This window comes from Argopecten irradians, chromosome 14 (assembly GCF_041381155.1).
Source record: "Argopecten irradians isolate NY chromosome 14, Ai_NY, whole genome shotgun sequence".
NCBI classification, from domain to species: Eukaryota; Metazoa; Mollusca; class Bivalvia; order Pectinida; family Pectinidae; genus Argopecten; species Argopecten irradians.
The window spans coordinates 8,486,795-8,507,850 of NC_091147.1; the positions used below are offsets into that span (position 1 = coordinate 8,486,795).

At 34.8% G+C, this 21,056-nt stretch overlaps 1 protein-coding gene across 8 annotated transcripts in view; it reads right to left on the reverse strand.

Annotated features, from left to right (window-relative positions):
* Positions 1 to 493: 493 nt before the first annotated feature.
* The window catches only part of LOC138307956 (diacylglycerol kinase delta-like), a 107,730-nt gene continuing 87,167 nt past the window's right edge, over positions 494 to 21,056 (reverse strand). For 5 of the 8 annotated variants that reach the window (XM_069248898.1, XM_069248900.1, XM_069248899.1 and 2 more), the window contains 11 exons: positions 18,106 to 18,151; positions 14,819 to 14,932; positions 14,093 to 14,227; positions 13,763 to 13,902; positions 13,338 to 13,449; positions 12,693 to 12,722; positions 10,641 to 10,736; positions 10,078 to 10,227; positions 9,542 to 9,656; positions 8,967 to 9,106; positions 494 to 8,655 (listed from right to left, as the gene is read on the reverse strand). In XM_069248898.1, coding sequence (XP_069104999.1) covers positions 8,557 to 8,655; positions 8,967 to 9,106; positions 9,542 to 9,656; positions 10,078 to 10,227; positions 10,641 to 10,736; positions 12,693 to 12,722; positions 13,338 to 13,449; positions 13,763 to 13,902; positions 14,093 to 14,227; positions 14,819 to 14,932; positions 18,106 to 18,151 — 1,177 coding nt within the window. In that variant the 3' untranslated portion in view covers positions 494 to 8,556. The remainder of the gene's footprint in view (positions 8,656 to 8,966; positions 9,107 to 9,541; positions 9,657 to 10,077; positions 10,228 to 10,640; positions 10,737 to 12,692; positions 12,723 to 13,337; positions 13,450 to 13,762; positions 13,903 to 14,092; positions 14,228 to 14,818; positions 14,933 to 18,105; positions 18,152 to 21,056) is intronic. The other 3 variants (XM_069248903.1, XM_069248904.1, XM_069248901.1) reach the window with 1 other exon arrangement.

Here is a 21,056-nt window from a genome sequence, read left to right on the forward strand (position 1 = left end):
GAAAACAGATAGAAGGTAGGAGGGAGAGAAAACAATAGGGTAGGGAGGTAGGAGGGGAAGGAAAACAGATAGGGTAGAGGAGGATGGGAGGAGGAAAGAACAGATGATAGAAGATGAGTAGGAGGGGAAGAACAGATGGGAGGTAGGAGAGGGAAGGACAGATGGAGGTAGGAGGGGAAGGAAAACAGATAGGAGGTAGGTAGGGGAAAACAATAGAGGTAGGAGGGGGAAGGAAAACAGATAGGAGGTAGGAGGGAAGAAAAAGGAAGGGGTAGGAGGAGGAAGGAAACAGATAGGAGGTAGGAGGGGGAAGGAAAACAGATAGGAGGTAGGAGAGGGAAGGAAAACAGATAGGAGGTAGGAGGGGGAAGGAAAACAGATAGGAGGTAGGAGGGAAGGAAAACAGATAGGGGGTAGGAGGGGGAAGGAAAACAGATGGAGAGGAGGGGGAAAACAGATGAGAGGTAGGAGGGGAAGGAAAACAGATAGGGGGTAGGAGGGGGAAGGAAAACAGATAGGAGGTAGGAGAGGGAAAGAAAACAGATAGGAGGTAGGAGGGAAAGAAAACAGATGGGAGGTAGGAGGGGGAAGGAAATCAGATAGGAGGTAGGAGGGGGAAGGAAAACAGATAGGAGGTAGGAGGGGGAAGGAAAACAGATAGGAGGTAGGAGGGGGAAGGAAAACAGATAGGAGGTAGGAGGGGGAAGGAAAACAGATGGGAGGTAGGAGGGGGAAGGAAATCAGATAGGAGGTAGGAGGGGGAAGGAAATCAGATAGGAGGTAGGAGGGGGAAGGAAAACAGATAGGAGGTAGGAGGGGGAAGGAAAACAGATGGGAGGTAGGATAGGGAAAGAAAACAGATAGGAGGTAGGAGGGGGAAGGAAAACAGATAGGAGGTAGGAGGGGGAAGGAAAACAGATGGGAGGTAGGAGGGGGAAGGAAAACAGATGAGAGGTAGGAGGGGGAAGGAAAACAGATGGGAGGTAGGAGAGGGAAAGAAAACAGATAGGAGGTAGGAGGGGGAAGGAAATCAGATGGGAGGTAGGAGGGGGAAGGAAAACAGATAGGAGGTAGGAGGGGGAAGGAAAACAGATAGGAGGTAGGAGGGGGAAGGAAAACAGATAGGAGGTAGGAGGGGGAAGGAAATCAGATAGGAGGTAGGAGAGGGAAGGAAAACAGATAGGAGGTAGGAGGGGGAAGGAAAACAGATAGGGGGTAGGAGGGGGAAGGACAGATTGGAGGTTGGAGGGGGGAAGAAAAAATATGGGATGTAGAAGGGGAAGAAGGAATAAAGGGAAAATAGGAGAGATGAAAAGAAGGAAGGCGGTAGGGAGAGGGAAATAGAGAGTGTATGTAAGTGTAGAATGGGGAATAGATTGGAAGACAGAGGAAGGAGGCACAGAAGAAAAAGGAAGATGGAGAAAAGAGGAAATAAGGCAGAGGTTGGAAGAGATAGAGGGAAGGAGAAAATGTACCGGGTAATGAAGGAGATCATCCACCATTGAAATACATTGCTTATATAATGTTCAAGAAGATGGTAGGGGTTTTCTAACACACTTGGGACTGGCGAGACTGAGATCACAATTAACCCAGGGCTACCCTGTTCTTCTAGAAAGATCCTTGTATACACAGAAGTGAAGGATTGGTTGTGTGCAAGAATATTTTGTTTTGATTGAATAATGAATGTATGAGTTTGATGGATCTGTTGGACAATTGTATAATTATTTAGTTGGTTAGGAAACTATTAATGTCCGAGTTCCGAACCATGTAGGAGTGTATGGGTTCATAACAGAACCATGTACATTGTATGTATGATAACAGAACCATGTACATTGTATGTATGATAACAGAACCATGTACATTGTATGTATGAAAACAGAACCTTGTAGGAGTGTATGGGTTCATAGGAGAACCATGTACATTGTATGTATGATAACAGACCCATGTACATTGTATGTATGATAACAGAACCATGTACATTGTATGTATGAAAACAGAACCTTGTAGGAGTGTATGGGTTCATAGGAGAACCATGTACATTGTATGTATGATAACAGACCCATGTACATTGTATGTATGATAACAGAACCATGTACATTGTATGTATGAAAACAGAACCTTGTAGGAGTGTATGGGTTCATAGGAGAACCATGTACATTGTATGTATGATAACAGACCCATGTACATTGTTTGCATGATAATAGAACCATGTACATTGTATGTCTGTTGTAGAACAGAGATATGTTGATGCACTGAAAACAGAACGATGTTTAGGTAGATACACAAGAATAAGTATTGTATGACACATCCACTGCCTTCTTAGAGAGACAATTTATAAAAGGCTAAAATACACACACAAAAATATTTACAGCCATCAACCCAGAATTATTGCATCTTTATCAACGATTTACAAAGTCATGATAAGACATGTTGTTTACATCACTACAAAAGCTTTTATGAATTGTTGAATGGAAAATTTATGAATAAAGCAGATATTGCAGGTAAAACGAAATATAAAAAAATCTTAACCATAACATGTTTCAAGATTCTGTACTTGAGAAAACCTCCTCCCCAGGAGTGAATCTGCATGTGTCCAATAGTACATGTCCCTAGGGTAAGGCTGAAACACACAATGGTACATGTCCCTGGGGCAAAGATGACACAAACAATGTTATATGTCCCTGGGGCAAGGATGACACACACAATGTTACATGTCCCTGGGGCAAGGATGACACACACAATGGTACATGTCCCTGGGGCAAGGATGAAACACACAATGGTACATTTCCCTAGGGCAAGGATGACACACACAATGGTACATGTCCCTGGGGTGAGGCTGAAACACACAATGGTACATGTCCCTGGGGTGAGGATGAAACACACAATGTTACATGTCCCTGGGGTGAGGACGACACACAAAACAGTGAATCTGTCAATGTAACTCGTCCCAATGATCCCCCGCGGTCCTAGGAGTGGGGGCAGTGTACAGAACAGTAGGACTACCTAAGAGGGGTTAATACAAGTAGATAAGGTCTATATATGGGACAAAGTAACAGATACTACTGTCTCTATGAGGATGATGTAGCCGAAGGCAATAACAACAAGAGGCCCAAGAGGCTTTGACGGTCACCTGAGTGCTGCATTGCAAAGTTGGTTCAAATCTATAAAAATTATTTATGAATTAAAATAAACTTTAAAGTTGATTTTTCGTATTAGAATTTTTATTTTTTGTTTTTCATTTTGATAGTTATATATGTTACCAAACCTTATGCTTAAAATTCCAATTTGCTTTGCTAACGTTAAACAACAAAACCAAACTAGAAGTCAGTCAGTGTCAGGGATTTTATAAATTTCACTTTTTAATCTATGAAGATTATTTGGTTCCATCAAACCTGTGAATTCAGAAGAAGATTTTTGAAATTTTAGCCATTTTGACCCATTTTGGCCCCGCCTCTCTGGTCCCTGGGGGTCAGCCAGGACCAATATGGATATGGTGTTAAAATGCTATTTCAGGCTAATAATTCTAACCCAGTTTCATTTCCTATTAAAACTAAGCAAAAAATGTTCATAAATGTGTTTTTCATATATAGACTATAGTAAATTTGACCCCCTCCCCAGCAGAAAATCTGAGATCCCAGGGAGATGAAATTCACAATTTTCGTAAAGGGCTTTAAGACCTCCCAATCTATGAAGAGTATTTGGTTCCATCAAATCTGTGAATTCAGAAGAAGATTTTTGAAGTTTTAGCCTATTTGGCCCTTTTTGGCCCTGCCCCTAAGGCCCCTGGGGGTTGGCCAGGACCAATATGGATATGACGATAAAATGCTATCTCAGGCTAATAATTCTAACCCAGTTTGACTAATTTCCTATGAAAAATAAACAGATAGCATTCATAAATGTGTTTTTCCTATATAAACAATAGTAAACTTGACCCCCTCCCCAGGGGGAAACACGAGACTCCAGGGTCATATAATTCACAGTTTTTGTAAAGGACCTTAAGACCTTTCCATCTATGAAGTGTATTTGATTCTACCAGTTCCAGAATTTCAGAAGAAGATTTTTGAAGTTTGAGCTTATTTGACCCCTTTTTGCCCCACCCCTAAGGCCCCTGGGATTCAGTCATGGAAAATTTGTTAATATGATTCAATGGCTATTTCATAGGGTGTTGACTCATTTCCTTTTGCAAATGACCAAATAATGCTCAAAAATGTGTTTTCCCTATATAAACTATAGTTAACTTAACCCCCTCCCCAAGGGGAAACCTGAGACCCTAAGGTCATATAATTCACAAGTTTTGTAAAGGACCTTTAGACCTTTCTATTTGTGAAGAGTATTTGATTCCATCACATCTGTGAGTGGAGAAGAAGATTTTTGAAGTTATTGTCAATTTTACACCTTTTGGCCCCTCCCACAGCCCCCAGGGGGGTGGGGACCATATAATTCACAACTTTGATTGGCCTTATGCCTTAGAAGGTTTGTACAAAATTTCATTGAATTTGCTTCTGCGGTTTTTGAGAAGAAGTCGAAAATGTATATTGTTTACAGACATACGACGGACGACGCACGACGACGGACAAAAGGCGATTAGAATAGGTCACCTGAGACTTCGTCTCAGGTGACCTAAAAACCATATGCCCAAGGGTTGGGACAGATCAAAAACTCTAATCACTCCGCGCCAGGGGCAGGCAGAGTAACAAATTCATACTGCCCAAAGGGTGCGACAGTAAGACATACAGCACCAGTAATAAAAGTTAAATACACACAGAGTTAGAAACATATGTATAAATTATACAAGGGACATCTCATATAAAAGTATAAAAATATAGTGTCAGGTTAGATGCGGAGATTGAACAGCTCCGTTTGACTGCCGAGACAGTTCTACTATAGGTAGTGGTCACACATTAGTAATACAATAGAAATCATTGCATTCTTCAGAAAAGAGACAGTGAGATACAGGTCAAAATGTTTGGCAAAAACAGGGGGAAATATTCAATAAAGGAAGCTGGCATATAAAACAAGTGCCCTTATAAAACCTTACAAAATTCTATTCCTGACTCAATAAAAAAAAATTGAAAGAAAATAATTACTTTTCCACTAACAATAGATTTATGCATGTTTATTAGTTATCTAGGTATAGCAAAAACTTGACCCCTGGGAAACGCCCGTAAAAATTGGTAGAAAAAATATGAAAATACTATTTCTTTCAGTATTGCAAGAAAGTGCAATAATATAGAAGATAAATACTTAACATGTAAAACGGTATGTAAGATACACTATAGAACAGTCAGCAAGGGGACTTGTAACAATCACCTTCCTGGTTATATTAAAACATCAAATATGTAAAAGAAGGGCTAATGTTACTGTCCCCTGTGCTAGCCAACAATGTACAATACTGAAATACATAATGCCAGAGCTGAAACAACAGATAAAGAATATCACATCAATATTCATAGTGTCTTTCATTGCTTAAAACAGAGTTCAAAAAACGAAACCATTAGAACATGGAATATACATACATATACCTCATATTATTTTGGTAAAACGTCAGACAGGAAGTTTATAGCTACGTGGCTACCACACACGGTATTCACACCACTTCACATTAAAACATCAGACAGGAAGTTTATAGCTACGTGGCTACCACACACGGTATTCACACCACCTCACATTAAAACATCAGACAGGAAGTTTATAGCTACGTGGCTACCACACACGGTATTCACACCACCTCACATTAAAACATTAGACAGGAAAAATAAAGCTTTATAAAATATTGATAATTAGCAAATTTTAAATAAAATTAAGCAATTATTAAGCAATATCTTGTTATATATTTTGACAACATGTCATACAACTACCGGTACTTAACATATTCGCCATAATTAGCACCCCTCCCCTTTTCTGGAGAAGGAGTTGAAGTTTTATAAACGCCCCCATCCCATGGATTTAACAATGTTTTACAACATGTGATCTCTCTAACATCAGCATTGTAACTCATATAAAATGAACTTGCGAGTCTTTTTCACGTGAATCATAACAAAATAATGTGTCTCAAAGGATAAAAGGCATATGCATGTTTACTGAAACAGATTAATGTTCTGATTACAGAAAGAATGAAAATAAGGCTGACTTATTTCGTCCACAACTGACATTTTGGTTCTCTACTAAGTGCCCAGGGTTGTTACAATTTGGGTGCTAATTACGACGAATACAGTAAGTGTATCCTATTGTTAGATTTTTAGTACAAACTTAGCAAATAGAATTCACAACTTGCATTAAAATTTCTTAAATAAATCTCTAATATTTTCATGTGGAAGGATAAGGAACACACTATTTGCTGACAACTTTGTTTATATCACAAAATGGATAAAATTTAATTTATAAACATAACAACTGACTTACACTGAGAGAAGCATACACAAACCAGCACTATCGTCTATTACTCAATTATTTAACTTTATTAACTCATTCATCCCTGAAATTCTGAATGGACTATATCCCAGTAAAGAATCTAAATGCATCTTCAGGGGTGAATAAGTAAATGAAAATCACTGAGAATGTGACACTGTCTCAGGATAAGAATCCCTATATTGAGAGATGTTAAGACCTGAAAATCACATTTAAAGATCTGTTGAGAAAATCAAATGTCAGGATGTTGTGATCCGACATAAATGTTGTTAAGACTAAGAGGGAGACTATCAATTTTACCAGTGTGTCAAAAGATCGTTTTCCAAATTACTTGGAATCAAAAAATGATTAAGTTGCCTTAAATCTTCAAACAGCTTATCTAACAAATATTCTTGCAAAAGAATAAAGTAAAAAATGTATAGCTCAAAACATTTTCAACTATTTCAGAACAAGCTTGTATGCTGATTAAATAATTTGTTCATAAAAAAGTAGGAAAGTATAAAATTCTATCACACACTACGGTATCCCTGCTGGGTACATACTCATGACGCCGAACACTTGCTTTGATAACACTCTCACATAATATACTACCAATATAGTCATACAAACTAAATAGTTATCTCCCTTTAATTCAACCTTAGTTGCCTCCCCTTTATTTAAAAAACATAGTTCAACTTGATCTGCCCTCTTCTAAGAAGAGAAGTCTTCTCAGAAGACCTGCCAGCCTTTGGATGGAAGAGCTTCCAGAAGTAGAACTACATTCAAGTGAACGTAAGTTATATTCTGGAAGTAGAAGAGTGCAAATCGAGTTAGGCTAAAACATCAACATTTTCTAACCCATAGTTATCTCACTTACTATGTTAAACTAATACAATTAGCTTCACATGCCTCTGGCATATGTCCAATCTGATTTGGAACCGATATAATGACTTGATCACAAGCTATTACAACCTTACACATATTTCTCTACATGGATCATGGAATAGTATGTATAAACACGACCAGCCAGCTACACAAATAAATTAAACATGATTGTCTCAAGTTACATCTCACACAGATTACCCTGTATCATATGGAATGAAATCTCCTACAGAGAGACAGAGACATTCACTATGACTTTGGAATGGTCCTGAGTTGACCCGAGACTTCCATATTCCACATCCTTAGTCCCTCTAGAAAGGTGTTCCCAGCTGCCATTATTGTATCATACATTCTTATACACGTCTTTTGTCTGAAAAGGGATTTTCTTTCAAAATACAAAGTTGTACAATTCACAAATGGATTTCATAGCCAATAAGAAAAGAATATCAATCTCTTTGACACAAACTGTAAGAGAGTTTTGTTCTGTCATAAACAAACACCAATTTAAGTGATTAATAATTTTAGATATTGCATGACCATGAGGTAAACAAAGACTACAAATAAGAACATCCATTGTCTACATGATAATGAAAGATGAAACAGTTAAATAATTTTTGTTTAATTCATAATATTTACGTCTGAAAATGAAATCCCTTATATTTGTATGCCTTAGGGTATATTCATTCAGACAATCAGAGTACAACATACATTCATATATGAACATTCCCATTTAAAAACATTTTGAACATGTAGCATATCTAAATGATCTTAAGACAACTTTGACCTTAATTGAACATGTGACCTTGACCCTGATAGACCTTGACCTCAGCAGTTCAAAGGTCATTTCCACATATTGAACACATGACAGTGTCTGACATTGAGAAATACAAATAATTTAGTAAATTTTTGTACAATAATAGGACTATAACAATTAACAATGTCAATCATCAATTAAAATTTCGTTAAAGATGCCTTTTTAAAACATTTTTCCATTGAAAAAAAAATTGATCAAATATGCATCAGTCACAAACTAAGGAAGCTTTGCATTAAAAACATTTAAACAGAATTTAAACAAAAGCTTATAATAAATCGTCTCAATGTTTTTGGTCTAATCAAAATTATTTTCATAATTAAGATTGGAAGAAGTTTACATTAATGAAATCATAAACAGACTTCTAAGAACAAAGTACTGGGTAAAAGCTGCAGGTAAAAACTCTGTGTTAGCCACTGTTGTATAAGGTCCTTAATTCTGTATCATCTTCATGTGACCAAACGTAGATACTGTTGTCATGAGTTGTCCTTTATACAGGTGAAATGTCTACTGTTCAAGTCCTTAATTCCCTGCTGTATCCTCTTTACGTGCCCAACTTTAGATACACCGAGGTCCTGAAATCATATTAACATTAGAAAAACAAATTTGTCATTATATAATGTACTGGAAACCAAGTGTTTTCATGACAACTTCATTGTAGCAACTCTAAGTGATAAGGTTCTATATCTATTGTACCTATAGTTTATCCTTTTTGCAAGTTCTTTTTTCCTTGCTATTTTTACTTGCCAGCGAAATATGTAAAAATGAATGGCATACAAAAATTAGTTTACAGAAGTACTTCCCCTTCCCATACTTAGACTCTCCTAAATCAAGGACTAGAACAGTCCATTATGAAATTTTAGGTGTAAATAATTTAAGGAAGTACCTGTATATCACCCTTATCCAAAGAGAGAAGTTCTGTGCCTCGAATTTCATGGCTAATGAAGGATTCCTTGTACTCGGCTAGAGATAAATTCTCCAGCCACATTCCCACATCTTCTAGTGTCCAGGATTGCACATGGAAGGCTATAAAAAGTAAAGTTTACATTTCATGTATCTGTTTTGTCAATGAATATGGTATTTGACACAGCTCATAAAAATATTTTTACTGTAAAACAATGTTCCTATGCGATTAAATTTCTCATATTTTGCAGGCCATTAGAAATTGTGAAATTAAATCGCTGGGAAAAAGTAGATAGGCATGAAATGCGAAATTAAAACACTGTGGAATATGTTTACAATTACATGTGTATCATAAACAACACAGTAAAGTGCTATGTGTAAATGTCAAAACATTAGATTTGAAATTTTCAAAGTTACAACAAATATGAAAATATTCTAATGTGTGATATTTGTGCTAATGAGAGAAAGATATTGATAGCACTGACTTGCCATTGACAAACATTTTCACCAATAGTGACTATTGACTACCGCTACTAATTCCCTGACCTATAAACTTACGCAGTGGGAATCCCTTGTTGTCTTTGTCCTTGTCGCGACCTTTACCCTTCAGTTTACTATACACCTGTTTGAGTTTGCCCGGTTTACGCTTCGGTTCAACTGGCTGTACAGGGACCTTAACAAAGATATATTTATATGATATTTACTCTTCTTTGTAAAGTCTGATTGCATATACATAATTAGCATATGTATGTTGTCTATTTATTCTAGCAATAATGACGACCATAGTTACCAGATTTATTCTGTCTTAAATTCTGTATTCAAGACCACAGTTTTATAACAAGACTGATTTTTTCCAGAAAAGAGGGTTGAGATCCTGGGTTCATCCCTCTTACAACATCTCTTTCACTTCTTTAATTCCATCGCTTGCATTTTATCAATTTGCTTCATTTATTCTCCAAACTCATTTATACAAATAGAAATATGTAAATTTCAATTTAGTGAAAGTTTCTCTTGCATTCATGCATATAATAATTTATAACCTTCATCATAATATTTCAGGTACCGTATTCATGAATAAGTTAACTGAGTGTTACCTCTATGACCGACGAACTACTGACTTCCTCCATCGATACAGCCCTTGACACAGATGTCAGTAGTCCACACATGCTGTTCATCTTCTGAAGCTCCGGCTCCAACTGGGCTAGTCCCACACTCAGGCGGTCTATAAGGTCAGGCTGTAGTCTCTGTTTCACAAATAGTTAAACGGTGTATTTCATATTTACATGAGGTGCTTATTTGAAAGTATATGAAAGTGTCCTAACTTCTTTAATGGTTGTCGACAGTTGTGCACAAGACTTTTTTGCTGAGATAGTCTCATGTTTATGATCAAGGCTTATTTTCTGGTAATAAAATATCTGGGATTAAGGCCTATTTGTAGACAATAATGGTTTGTGAGTAAAGCTTATTTGCTAATAATCAAATATCTATAATTAAGGCAATTTCCTAGTAGTAACAATATGGGGGCAGCTTATTTGCTGGTCATCACATGTTTGTATGCAAGGCTTATTTACTAGTACATATTTGTATGTAAGGCTTATTTACTAGTACTGGTTTGTGGATTGAGGTGTATTCAGTCTGTACTGTACCATAAACTTACCAATGCTGGAGCCTTGTCAGTTAGAAATGTATTAGCTTCATTATATAGATTCTGGACACTCTGGACAAAGTCTATCACCTGACTTCTTATAGTGGGCTGCAAAACACAAATACAAACTTGACACATCTGGCATTACAGTTAATAAACTACAGTCAAACCTGTCTATAAAGGACACTACAGGAACATAGCAAAACTGTCCTTTACAGACAGGTGTCTTTATAAAGAGGCCAAGTATGTAGTTAACTCCACCAAATGGAGTGTGCTTTATATAAAAGTGTCCTTTATAGCAGGTTTGAATGTATTTAAGATTTATCATTTTCTAATCAAAATTTCAGCTTTTGCACTTTGTCATTTCTTTTCAAAACTTTTTTCAAGCATAAAAATATTAATCGTACCTTAGTATTGAGTACTCGGTCATCATCTACAGAAAACATGGACATTTCCACAAGGGAGATAACTGCTTACTTTAACAATGCCTTCACTCAGGTCGTTTTTACCTGTGCCATATTATTGTCCTATCTCTCATTAGCATACCCGCTCTTATCTTTTACTGTGTCATATTTTGTACATGTGAAACTATGCTGCTAAATGTGCAAAGGTGTATTGAAGGCAAAAACAGCATTGATGCATATACATTTATAAATCTCAAAATTAAACAATCATGAAAACATCCACATTAACAGTAAATAGGTTTTCATAATAACATCGCTAGAGACTTTCATTGTAAAATTTGATTACAAACAGACACAACTAAAAATGCAAACATGCTGAAAGAAATGAAAACAAAGAAAAAAAAAATACGAAAAATAAATACAACATAAAACTTTTATCAACTAAAAATTGTAATCGTGCTTAACAGCAAGTGACAATATCAAATCCTTTCCTTCCTGTTGACCATATTAGTCTGACTCAAAAGAATGGAAGAAAGGGTGTAAAAGACAAAATTAGGGGAGTTTTTTCCTAGTTCTACGGTTGTTGTTAGCATGCTGAGGATCCTTTCAACTTGCATAACTAGACATGGACAAGGATCGTTTCAAAAACAAATTAAACAGTATCTGGCAACTGAACCCACCCCCCATTGGGATTAAACTCATGACCCAGAGGTGGAGGACTTGTGGTAATATGTCGCCATATCTCAATCACTTAGCCACCATGAAATGAGATCTCACATGTTGTTATTGTGACCTTGATTGACTTGTAATGTCATCTTGATCAGTAGAATATGCTATCGTGAATATGATGTGTGACCTTGACTTGTAACCTGTACATAACTAAATCAAATATGTGTCTGTCAATCAGAGTTTACAAATAGGACTTCCATCTTGACCTTGATAGTAGTTACAACTCTGACTGTGCTTTTATAACGACAAATACAACACATTCTTTAGATCAATTTACACAGATATGACCAACACATGTGACCTAAACACTACTGTGTTAAAGGCACAATTCAGTGAAGTAAATTCTGCTACATAATCACCAAGCAAAATGCTAATGTAGAACTATTGTACATCCCTTGTAACTCCTGATTGTACCGCAATACAATCAAGCTGGAACAATGTGTATGCTATACCCATACCAGATGAAAGTATGGTATACACAAGCATCAAATAGCCACTTGGAAGTCACTTTTATATCAGAAAGTTACTTTTAGCACAAAATCAATGCATCTGGAAAGGTAAACACGCTAGTGTAAAAGTGATGAAGTAGTTCTAGACATAAGGTGCTTTACTCTACTGGTGCGGGTACAGGTTCAGCCTACAAACTAGTCACACCAATGTGTAATGGAGAAGAGCAAGCAAGTTTTTCGCATAGCATACACTTATAACTATAGTGGAAATTTAGGGTAAGTCACAGTGACACCAACTACTAAAACTTCCATCAAAATAGGTTTATCTTTAATGGAAATCCAAATTTCAATGCATTTTTTTACTAAATTTCCCCCCTTTTTTTAACTTATATTGTTGAAAAATAAAAGTTAAAACGTAAACAAAGACTACGGACAACATCAACACATGACAAGGCAAGCGTAGAACAGAAGGAATTAAAAACCTGGTATGAGTCAGACTCGGCTGTGTCCAGCTAACAAATAGAGACAAAACTAAATATAACATCCCATCATCTGTTTAACACGTAACTAACTGTATAGAAGGTCCCCATGTATTACAATGTCGTCATTGTATATTACGGAGTAATCTCCCTTGTGGGTAGGTATACGTTGTGATGCTATTGTTTTGTGAGCAAAACTCGCATTGTTTTCTGTGAAAAGTATGATGTTATGCTCACAAACATATGACGTCACAATCAATACCTACCAACAAGGACATATAACTCTGTAATATACAAATATGAAATATTGATATTTGACAGAAAGAATCAAAATCTATTGTTATGATCAAAGAACATGGATATCTGACCATTTCGCTACATTATTGCCAACTCGTGTAAAATTAAAGAAAGCTGCTCATTATAAACAGTTGAAACAAGATCAATTTTTAATCAATAAGTCGATCTAAAATATCACAGTGAATTTGATCTGTACCTATTTTACTATATACAGCAGTAACAGATAAATTGTAAATCTCTAAGAGTAAATATTTCTTTTTTAAACCTTTACAAAAACTGTTAATTCATTATTAAATAATATATTTCAAAATCATGACAAAAGAAATTGGTCATTAACATTGTAAAGCTTACCTCAGCAAGTCTTCCAGATGGATAAAGTCTGTCCATGTATTCAGAGGCCTGGGTAGCAAAGGGGAATAACTCTTGTTCTACTGTACTGTAGTTCAATGCTGATACCTTCACACTTTTCACAGAAAACACAAGAAATTGAGTTGATAAAGGTGTAAAGACTTGGTAATAGCTGTGTGTCAAATTGTAAATTCAGGACAAGGTGATGAAACAATTTTTAGAAAATAATTAATGCAAAAATTATATTTCGAAATAAAATCAAATAAGTATAATTATTATGAGCCACTTGAGATAAATTCACTATCACAAGGAGACACAATAAGGCTTCAAGGGAAACCATCTTTAATTATCATAGCTGTTAGACTAGTTTAACCAGAACAGAAAATGACGTAACGTTTCTGGGTTAATAGATCATCATGTTGACTCACCACTTAATGAGAGCCGAGGCTACGTCCACAAAGTTCTGTAGGACAGCACACTCCTCCTCGGAGAGGGCCACAGGCTGGACACTGGTCATCCTCTCCGTCTTCTGTTTCTCTGACCACGACTTTAGGATACTCTCAAACGCCTGTCAAATGACATTCTTCACATTGCTTAATTTGAACGCCTCAAAATTTTTAATGTACTAACATTGTTTATGTTTTTCTGCCATAAACTTTCACTAAACACACTCAATTTTGGCATAAAACCCCAAACATCCCAATTTATGGTATTACACAAAGAAGCCTACCAGAATGTCAATAATGAGTAACACCTACCCGATCCCTGGTTAACATCTGAGCTCGGTTTTTATGGACGATGCGGATGTATCCCGGAGGCTGCATCCACGCCTCCCCATCTACCTGTACAGGTACGGCCTCATCACCCATGATTGTAATCTTCACCTTCCGACACTTCAAACACAAAAATAATAATACTTTGATTTTTAAGAGCAATCAACGAAATAGCTTAACTGTATGAATAATTTGTTATAAGGGTAAAAGAAGTAATATCAACAGGATTTTGCAGATGACACGGGATCCCATCAAACGTAAGTCTGTTGGATACGAATTACTTCAAATGGTAAATATGGGACAAGGAAGTAATTCCAACCGTGTGAACAAAAAAAAATTTGTCAAATTTTCTAGGAGATCTGCCCCTTTATCAAGACACACAAAAGGAACACGATTACATGATATGATGCAAACAGTCCACACGGTTGGAATTACTTCTTTATCCAATAATTTGTTATACATATTATAAACATCTGATAGAAACCTTAATGGAGGATGAACATTATTACATTAGAACCATGTATTATCTGTCAGCATGTTCATTGTGTTTTACTGCATGTAGATCTTTGATTTTCACTTTTAGACATTGCCATCACAACACTTACAGAACTTTTATGTACATGTTTAACATAGTAAACATAGTGCAAACAACAGTGCTATTTTTGATAAAACTAAAATTAGAAACTCATTTTTATTTGTTCTTATAATTACCTGTGCTATGCGATGCTGCTGTATATCAAGGACTCGAGACATAGCCATTTGCACAGAACCAAATACAGCTACGACCTCTAGTATCTTATCATCAAAACTAGGGGCTTGGAATGTCTGGAAAAACAACAAATTTATACAAAAACAATACAGAAAAAATATAGCAGAATCCCAGAATCTTATCAAAACTAGGGACTTGGAATTTGTGTAACAAAAGTTAGTAAGCACACCAATTTTATACAAAAATAATACAGAATAAAATATAGCTAACAAAGAATGGAGCTCCAGATTCAGAATCTGAAATTCAATGAATCTGAAATTCAATGCTAGTGATTACAAATAACCTAACCAAAATCTGTAAGCTGACATTTCTGTCCTGGGCCCACTTTCATTAGCAGTCCTTAACCTAAAATTCTCAATAGTAAAGCATTATAGAAGATACTAAAATTCTCCATACAGAAGATACTAAAATTCTCCATAGTAAAGTATTCTCCTCCATAGTAAAGTATTACAAAGTTACTAAAATTCTCCATAGTAAAGTATTATACACAAGTTACTAAAATTCTCCATAGTAAAGTATTACAGAAGTTACTAAAATTCTCCATAGTAAAGTATTACAGAAGTTACTAAAATTCTCCTTAGTAAAGTATTACAGAAGTTACTAAAATTCTCCATAGTAAAGCATTACAGAAGTTACTAAAATTCTCAATAGTAAAGCATTATAGAAGATACTAAAATTCTCCATACAGAAGATACTAAAATTCTCCATAGTAAAGTATTACACAAGTTACTAAAATTCTCCATAGTAAAGTATTACAGAAGTTACTAAAATTCTCCTTAGTAAAGTATTACAGAAGTTACTAAAATTCTCCATAGTAAAGTATTACACAAGTTACTAAAATTCTCCATAGTAAAGCATTACAGAAGTTACTAAAATTCTCCTTAGTAAAGTATTACAGAAGTTACTAAAATTCTCCATAGTAAAGCATTACAGAAGTTACTAAAATTCTCCTTAGTAAAGTATTACAGAAGTTACTAAAATTCTCCATAGTAAAGTATTACACAAGTTACTAAAATTCTCTATAGTAAAGCATTACAGAAGTTACTAAAATTTCTCCATAGTAAAGCATTACAGAAGTTACTAAAATTCTCCATAGTAAAGTATTACAGAAGTTACTAAAATTCTCCATAGTAAAGCATTACAGAAGTTACTAAAATTCTCCATAGTAAAGCATTACAGAAGTTACTAAAATTCTCCATAGTAAAGTTATTACAGAAGTTACTAAATTCTCCATATAGTAAAGTATTACAGAAGTTACTAAAATTCTCCATAGTAAAGCATTACAGAAGTTACTAAAATTCTCCATAGTAAAGTATTACAGAAGTTACTAAAATTCTCCATAGTAAAGTATTACAGAAGTTACTAAAATTCTCCATAGTAAAGCATTACAGAAGTTACTAAAATTCTCCATAGTAAAGTATTACAGAAGTTACTAAAATTCTCCATAGTAAAGCATTACAGAAGTTACTAAAATTCTCCATAGTAAAGTATTACAGAAGTTACTAAAATTCTCCATAGTAAAGAATTACAAAAGTTACTAAAATTCTCTATAGTAAAGCATTACAGAAGTTACTAAAATTCTCCATAGTAAAGTATTACAGAAGTTACTAAAATTCTCCATAGTAAAGCATTACAGAAGTTACTAAAATTCTCCATAGTAAAGATTACAGAAGTTACTAAAATTCTCCATAGTAAAGCATACAAAGTTACTAAAATTCTCATAGTATTACAGAAGTTACTAAAATTCTCTATAAAGATTACAGAAGTTACTAAAAAGTAAAGATACTACTAAATTTCATAGTAAAGCAAATTACAGAAGTTACTAAAATTCTCCATAGTAAAGCATTACAGAAGTTACTAAAATTCTCCATAGTAAAGTATTACAGAAGTTACTAAAATTCTCCATAGTAAAGATTACAGAAGTTACTAAAATTCTCCATAGTAAAGCATTACAGAAGTTACTAAAATTCTCCATAGTAAAGTATTACACAAGTTACTAAAATTCTCCATAGTAAAGCATTACAGAAGTTACTAAAATTCTCCATAGTAAAGCATTACAGAAGTTACTAAAATTCTCCATAGTAAAGTATTACAGAAGTTACTAAAATTCTCCATAGTAAAGATTACAGAAGTTACTAAAATTCTCCATAGTAAAGCATTACAGAAGTTACTAAAATTCTCCATAGTAAAGCATTACAGAAGTTACTAAAATTCTCCATAGTAGAATTAAACAATTACAGAAGTTACTAAAAATTCTCCATAGTAAAGTATTACAAAGTTACTAAAATTCTCATAGTAAAGATTACAGAAGTTACTAAAATTCTCCATAGTAAAGTATTACAGAAGTTACTAAAATTCTCTAGTAAAGTATTACAGAAGTTACTAAAATTCTCCTTAAGAAATTACTAGTAAAGCATTACAGAAGTTACTAAAATTCTCCATAGTAAAGCATTACAGAAGTTACTAAAATTCTCCATAGTAAAGATTTAGAGTACTAAAATTCTCCATAGTATAAAGTACAGAAGTTACTAAATCTCCTAGTAAAGTATACAGAAGTTACTAAAATTCTCCATAGTAAAGCATTACAGAAGTTACTAAAATTCTCCATAGTAAATCATAGTACAGAAGTTACTAAAATCTCTCCATAGTAAAGCATTATCAGAAGTTACTAAAATTCTCCATAGTAAAGCATTACAGAAGTTACTAAAATTCTCCATAGTAAAGATTACAGAAGTTACTAAAATTCTCCATAGTAAAGCATTACAGAAGTTACTAAAATTCTCCATAGTAAAATTATAGAAGTTACTAAAATTCTCCATAGTAAGATTACAGAAGTTACTAAAATTCTCCATAGTAAAGTATTACAGAAGTTACTAAAATTCTCCATAGTAAAGCATTACAGAAGTTACTAAAATTCTCCATAGTAAAGCATTACAGAAGTTACTAAAATTCTCCATAGTAAAGCATTACAGAAGTTACTAAAATTCTCCATAGTAAAGCATTACAGAAGTTACTAAAATTCTCCATAGTAAAGCATTACAGAAGTTACTAAAATTCTCCATAGTAAAGTATTGCAGATGTTAAAGGAAAGTTTAACTTCAGTAATGCTTTCCTATGGGGAATTTTAATCTAAAGAATTCCTTTAAGTTCAGGAATGTTGGAGAGCCTGGGCAGTGGTTGAGATTTTTCCTGACCATTTTAAGGATCAGTGGATTTCATTCCAACTTACATCATCTTCCTTTGTGCCTCCCCAGAAGTTAGAACCTCCACCGTAGCTGGAAGATAGAAATAAAGGTTAGCGTTCTTAGAGATACAAACTACAGTAAAACAGGGTTATAACGAACCTGAGGACAAACAAACACTTCATTATAACATAGTTTGTTATACACATAATACAAACATCTTATAGGAACTTTGACAGGGAATGAAACTGACTATATAATTACCATGTATTAGTTGTAAGCATGTTTATTTCAATTTTGTTTTTTGTATGTTAAGTTAGAGTTGAAAATAATTTTTTTTCAAAAGTATACATTTAGTATCAATGTTTGTTTTACTGCTTATATATATAAAACAAGCAAAATATCAGGTTTTCAGATCAATTTCAGATAAAATATTTCAAGTTAAATTTATCTGAAAAAAGCAAAAAAGTCAATTCAAGTGAACTTAGCTTGAAAATTCACATGAAACTGACCTGAATTTTTCTTTATGTGAAATCGACCTTAACCCTTTACCAGATGGACTTTGGACGCCCCCGCACAATCTCAATGTAAGCGCCTCTGGACGCCCCTACACGATCTCAATGCAAGCGGCTCTGGACGCCATTTTGACTATCAATGTTTTGCTAGCTTCGTATCACGTGATAAAAGCGCCACCTGTGTTCAGACTTTACAATCTAATTATAGACGTGACCAAATTTCTAACCAATCAAAAATCGGCACAGTGTTACTAGGCCTATATAAAACTCTGAATAAATTAACCGAGAAAATCACACATGTGTTCACTGCTTCACTCATGTTACTGAGGACGCCAACATGGCTTCTGTTGTTGATATTACGGCAGATATTTGTAATTATAAGTACAATGTCATGATATTAAATATCACAGACCGAAAAGCATATAATCTGACAATGATTTAGACGATGTTTTATTCAATTTGACCGATCGAAAATCTGAAGGTCATGAAGAATGGCGAGGTCCCGTACTATCGCCATTAGGCCAAATACCTGACGCCATTTTGGAATGGACTGGCGAGTTTACAGCCGTGAGTGTTGATAATTTTGTTAGAAACTTGTTGTCAAAACTTCAATAAACCTTTAATATACTTCATTTAAAGTTGATAGACTATTTTCGTGCATTTTTCAACAGCAAATAATGTACAAACATCCCACAACAAACACACTACTCGGAATGATAGAAAGTGAAAGTAGCGGTGAACGGGTCGTGAACCAGCACGGACAAAGCAGAAATAACAGTGTTTTTCAGAGCAAATATATTGACTGAGCCATGATTCAGATATATATTAGTTTGTTTACGATATTTCAAGTAATTTGTGCAAATTTTTTTCTAAAAGTTATAAAAAATCGGCAATATTTTGAGTATTTCCGACAGAGAAAATCAACCATTTTCTGACCTGTAGTGTTTTTAATAATTTTTGAAGTCCTCATATCGAATAATATTTGAAAATGATAGCATCACTGTGTAGTTTGATTCATTTTGAAGCAACTTTATTACCAAAACATTTCTCAAAAATAAACATAAAAGGAAATAAATCCAACTTTAAAAACGTATTATCAATCCAGACTGAAAACTTCAAAAAGTGCCATTGAGATGGTGCATACACTTGACAGATGTTGCAACAATGTTCGTGTTGAACATTGTATACTTTCCTCATGGAAGCCTGGTGATGCAGTCTACTAGTTTGCATGTGGTAAAGGGTTAATTGACCGATTGCCAGGTATAGCCCCACCTCGTGCTCGCAAACGCGCATGCTTATATTCAATGTCAGAGCAAACTTTGTAGTGCACACAAAACAAATTGCAAAGTTATATACCGTTTCATTGACAGCTGGTGATACGTCAATTTCATGTCATTTTCATGTGAATTTCAGGTGAAGCTCTTTTCACGTCAAATTAACCGGACGATATTTGTCCTGTGTAAGATATTTGGCCTGTGTAAGATATTTGGTCTGTGTAAGATATTTGGTCTGTGTAAGATATTTGGTCTGTGTAAGATATTTGGCCTGTGTAAGATATTTGTCCTGTGTAAGATATTTGAAATTTGGCCTGTGTAAGATATTTGGTCTGTGTAAGATATTTGGCCTGTGTAAGATATTTGTCCTGTGTAAGATATTTGAAATTTGGCCTGTGTAAGATATTTGGCCTGTGTAAGATATTTGGCCTATGTAAGATATTTGGTCTGTGTAAGATATTTGTCCTGTGTAAGATATAAGATATTTGGTCTGTGTAAGATATTTGGTCTGTGTAAGATATTTGGCCTATGTAAGATATTTGGTCTGTGTAAGATATTTGGTCTGTGTAAGATATTTGGCCTGTGTAAGATATTTGGCCTATGTAAGATATTTATTTGGCCTGTGTAAGATATTTGGCCTGTGTAAGATATTTGGTCTATGTAAGATATTTGGTCTGTGTAAGATATTTGGCCTATGTAAGATATTTGAAATTTGGCCTGTGTAAGATATTTGGCCAATGTAAGATATTTGGCCCGTGTAAGATATTTGGCCCATGTAAGATATTTGGCCTGTGTAAGATATTTGGCCTATGTAAGATATTTGGCCTGTGTAAGATATTTGGCCTATGTAAGATATTTGGCCCGTGTAAGATATTTGGCCTGTGTAAGATATTTGGCCAATGTAAGATATTTGGCCCGTGTAAGATATTTGGCCCGTGTAAGATATTTGGCCTATGTAAGATATTTGGTCTGTGTAAGATATTTAGCCTGTGTAAGATATTTGGCCTGTGTAAGATATTTGGCCAATGTAAGATATTTGGCCCGTGTAAGATATTTGGCCTATGTAAGATATTTGGTCTGTGTAAGATATTTGGTCTGTGTAAGATATTTAGCCTGTGTAAGATATTTGGCCTGTGTAAGATATTTGGCCCGTGTAAAATATTTGGCCTGTATAAAATTGTTATTAGTTTACTAATATTTCCACAGTAT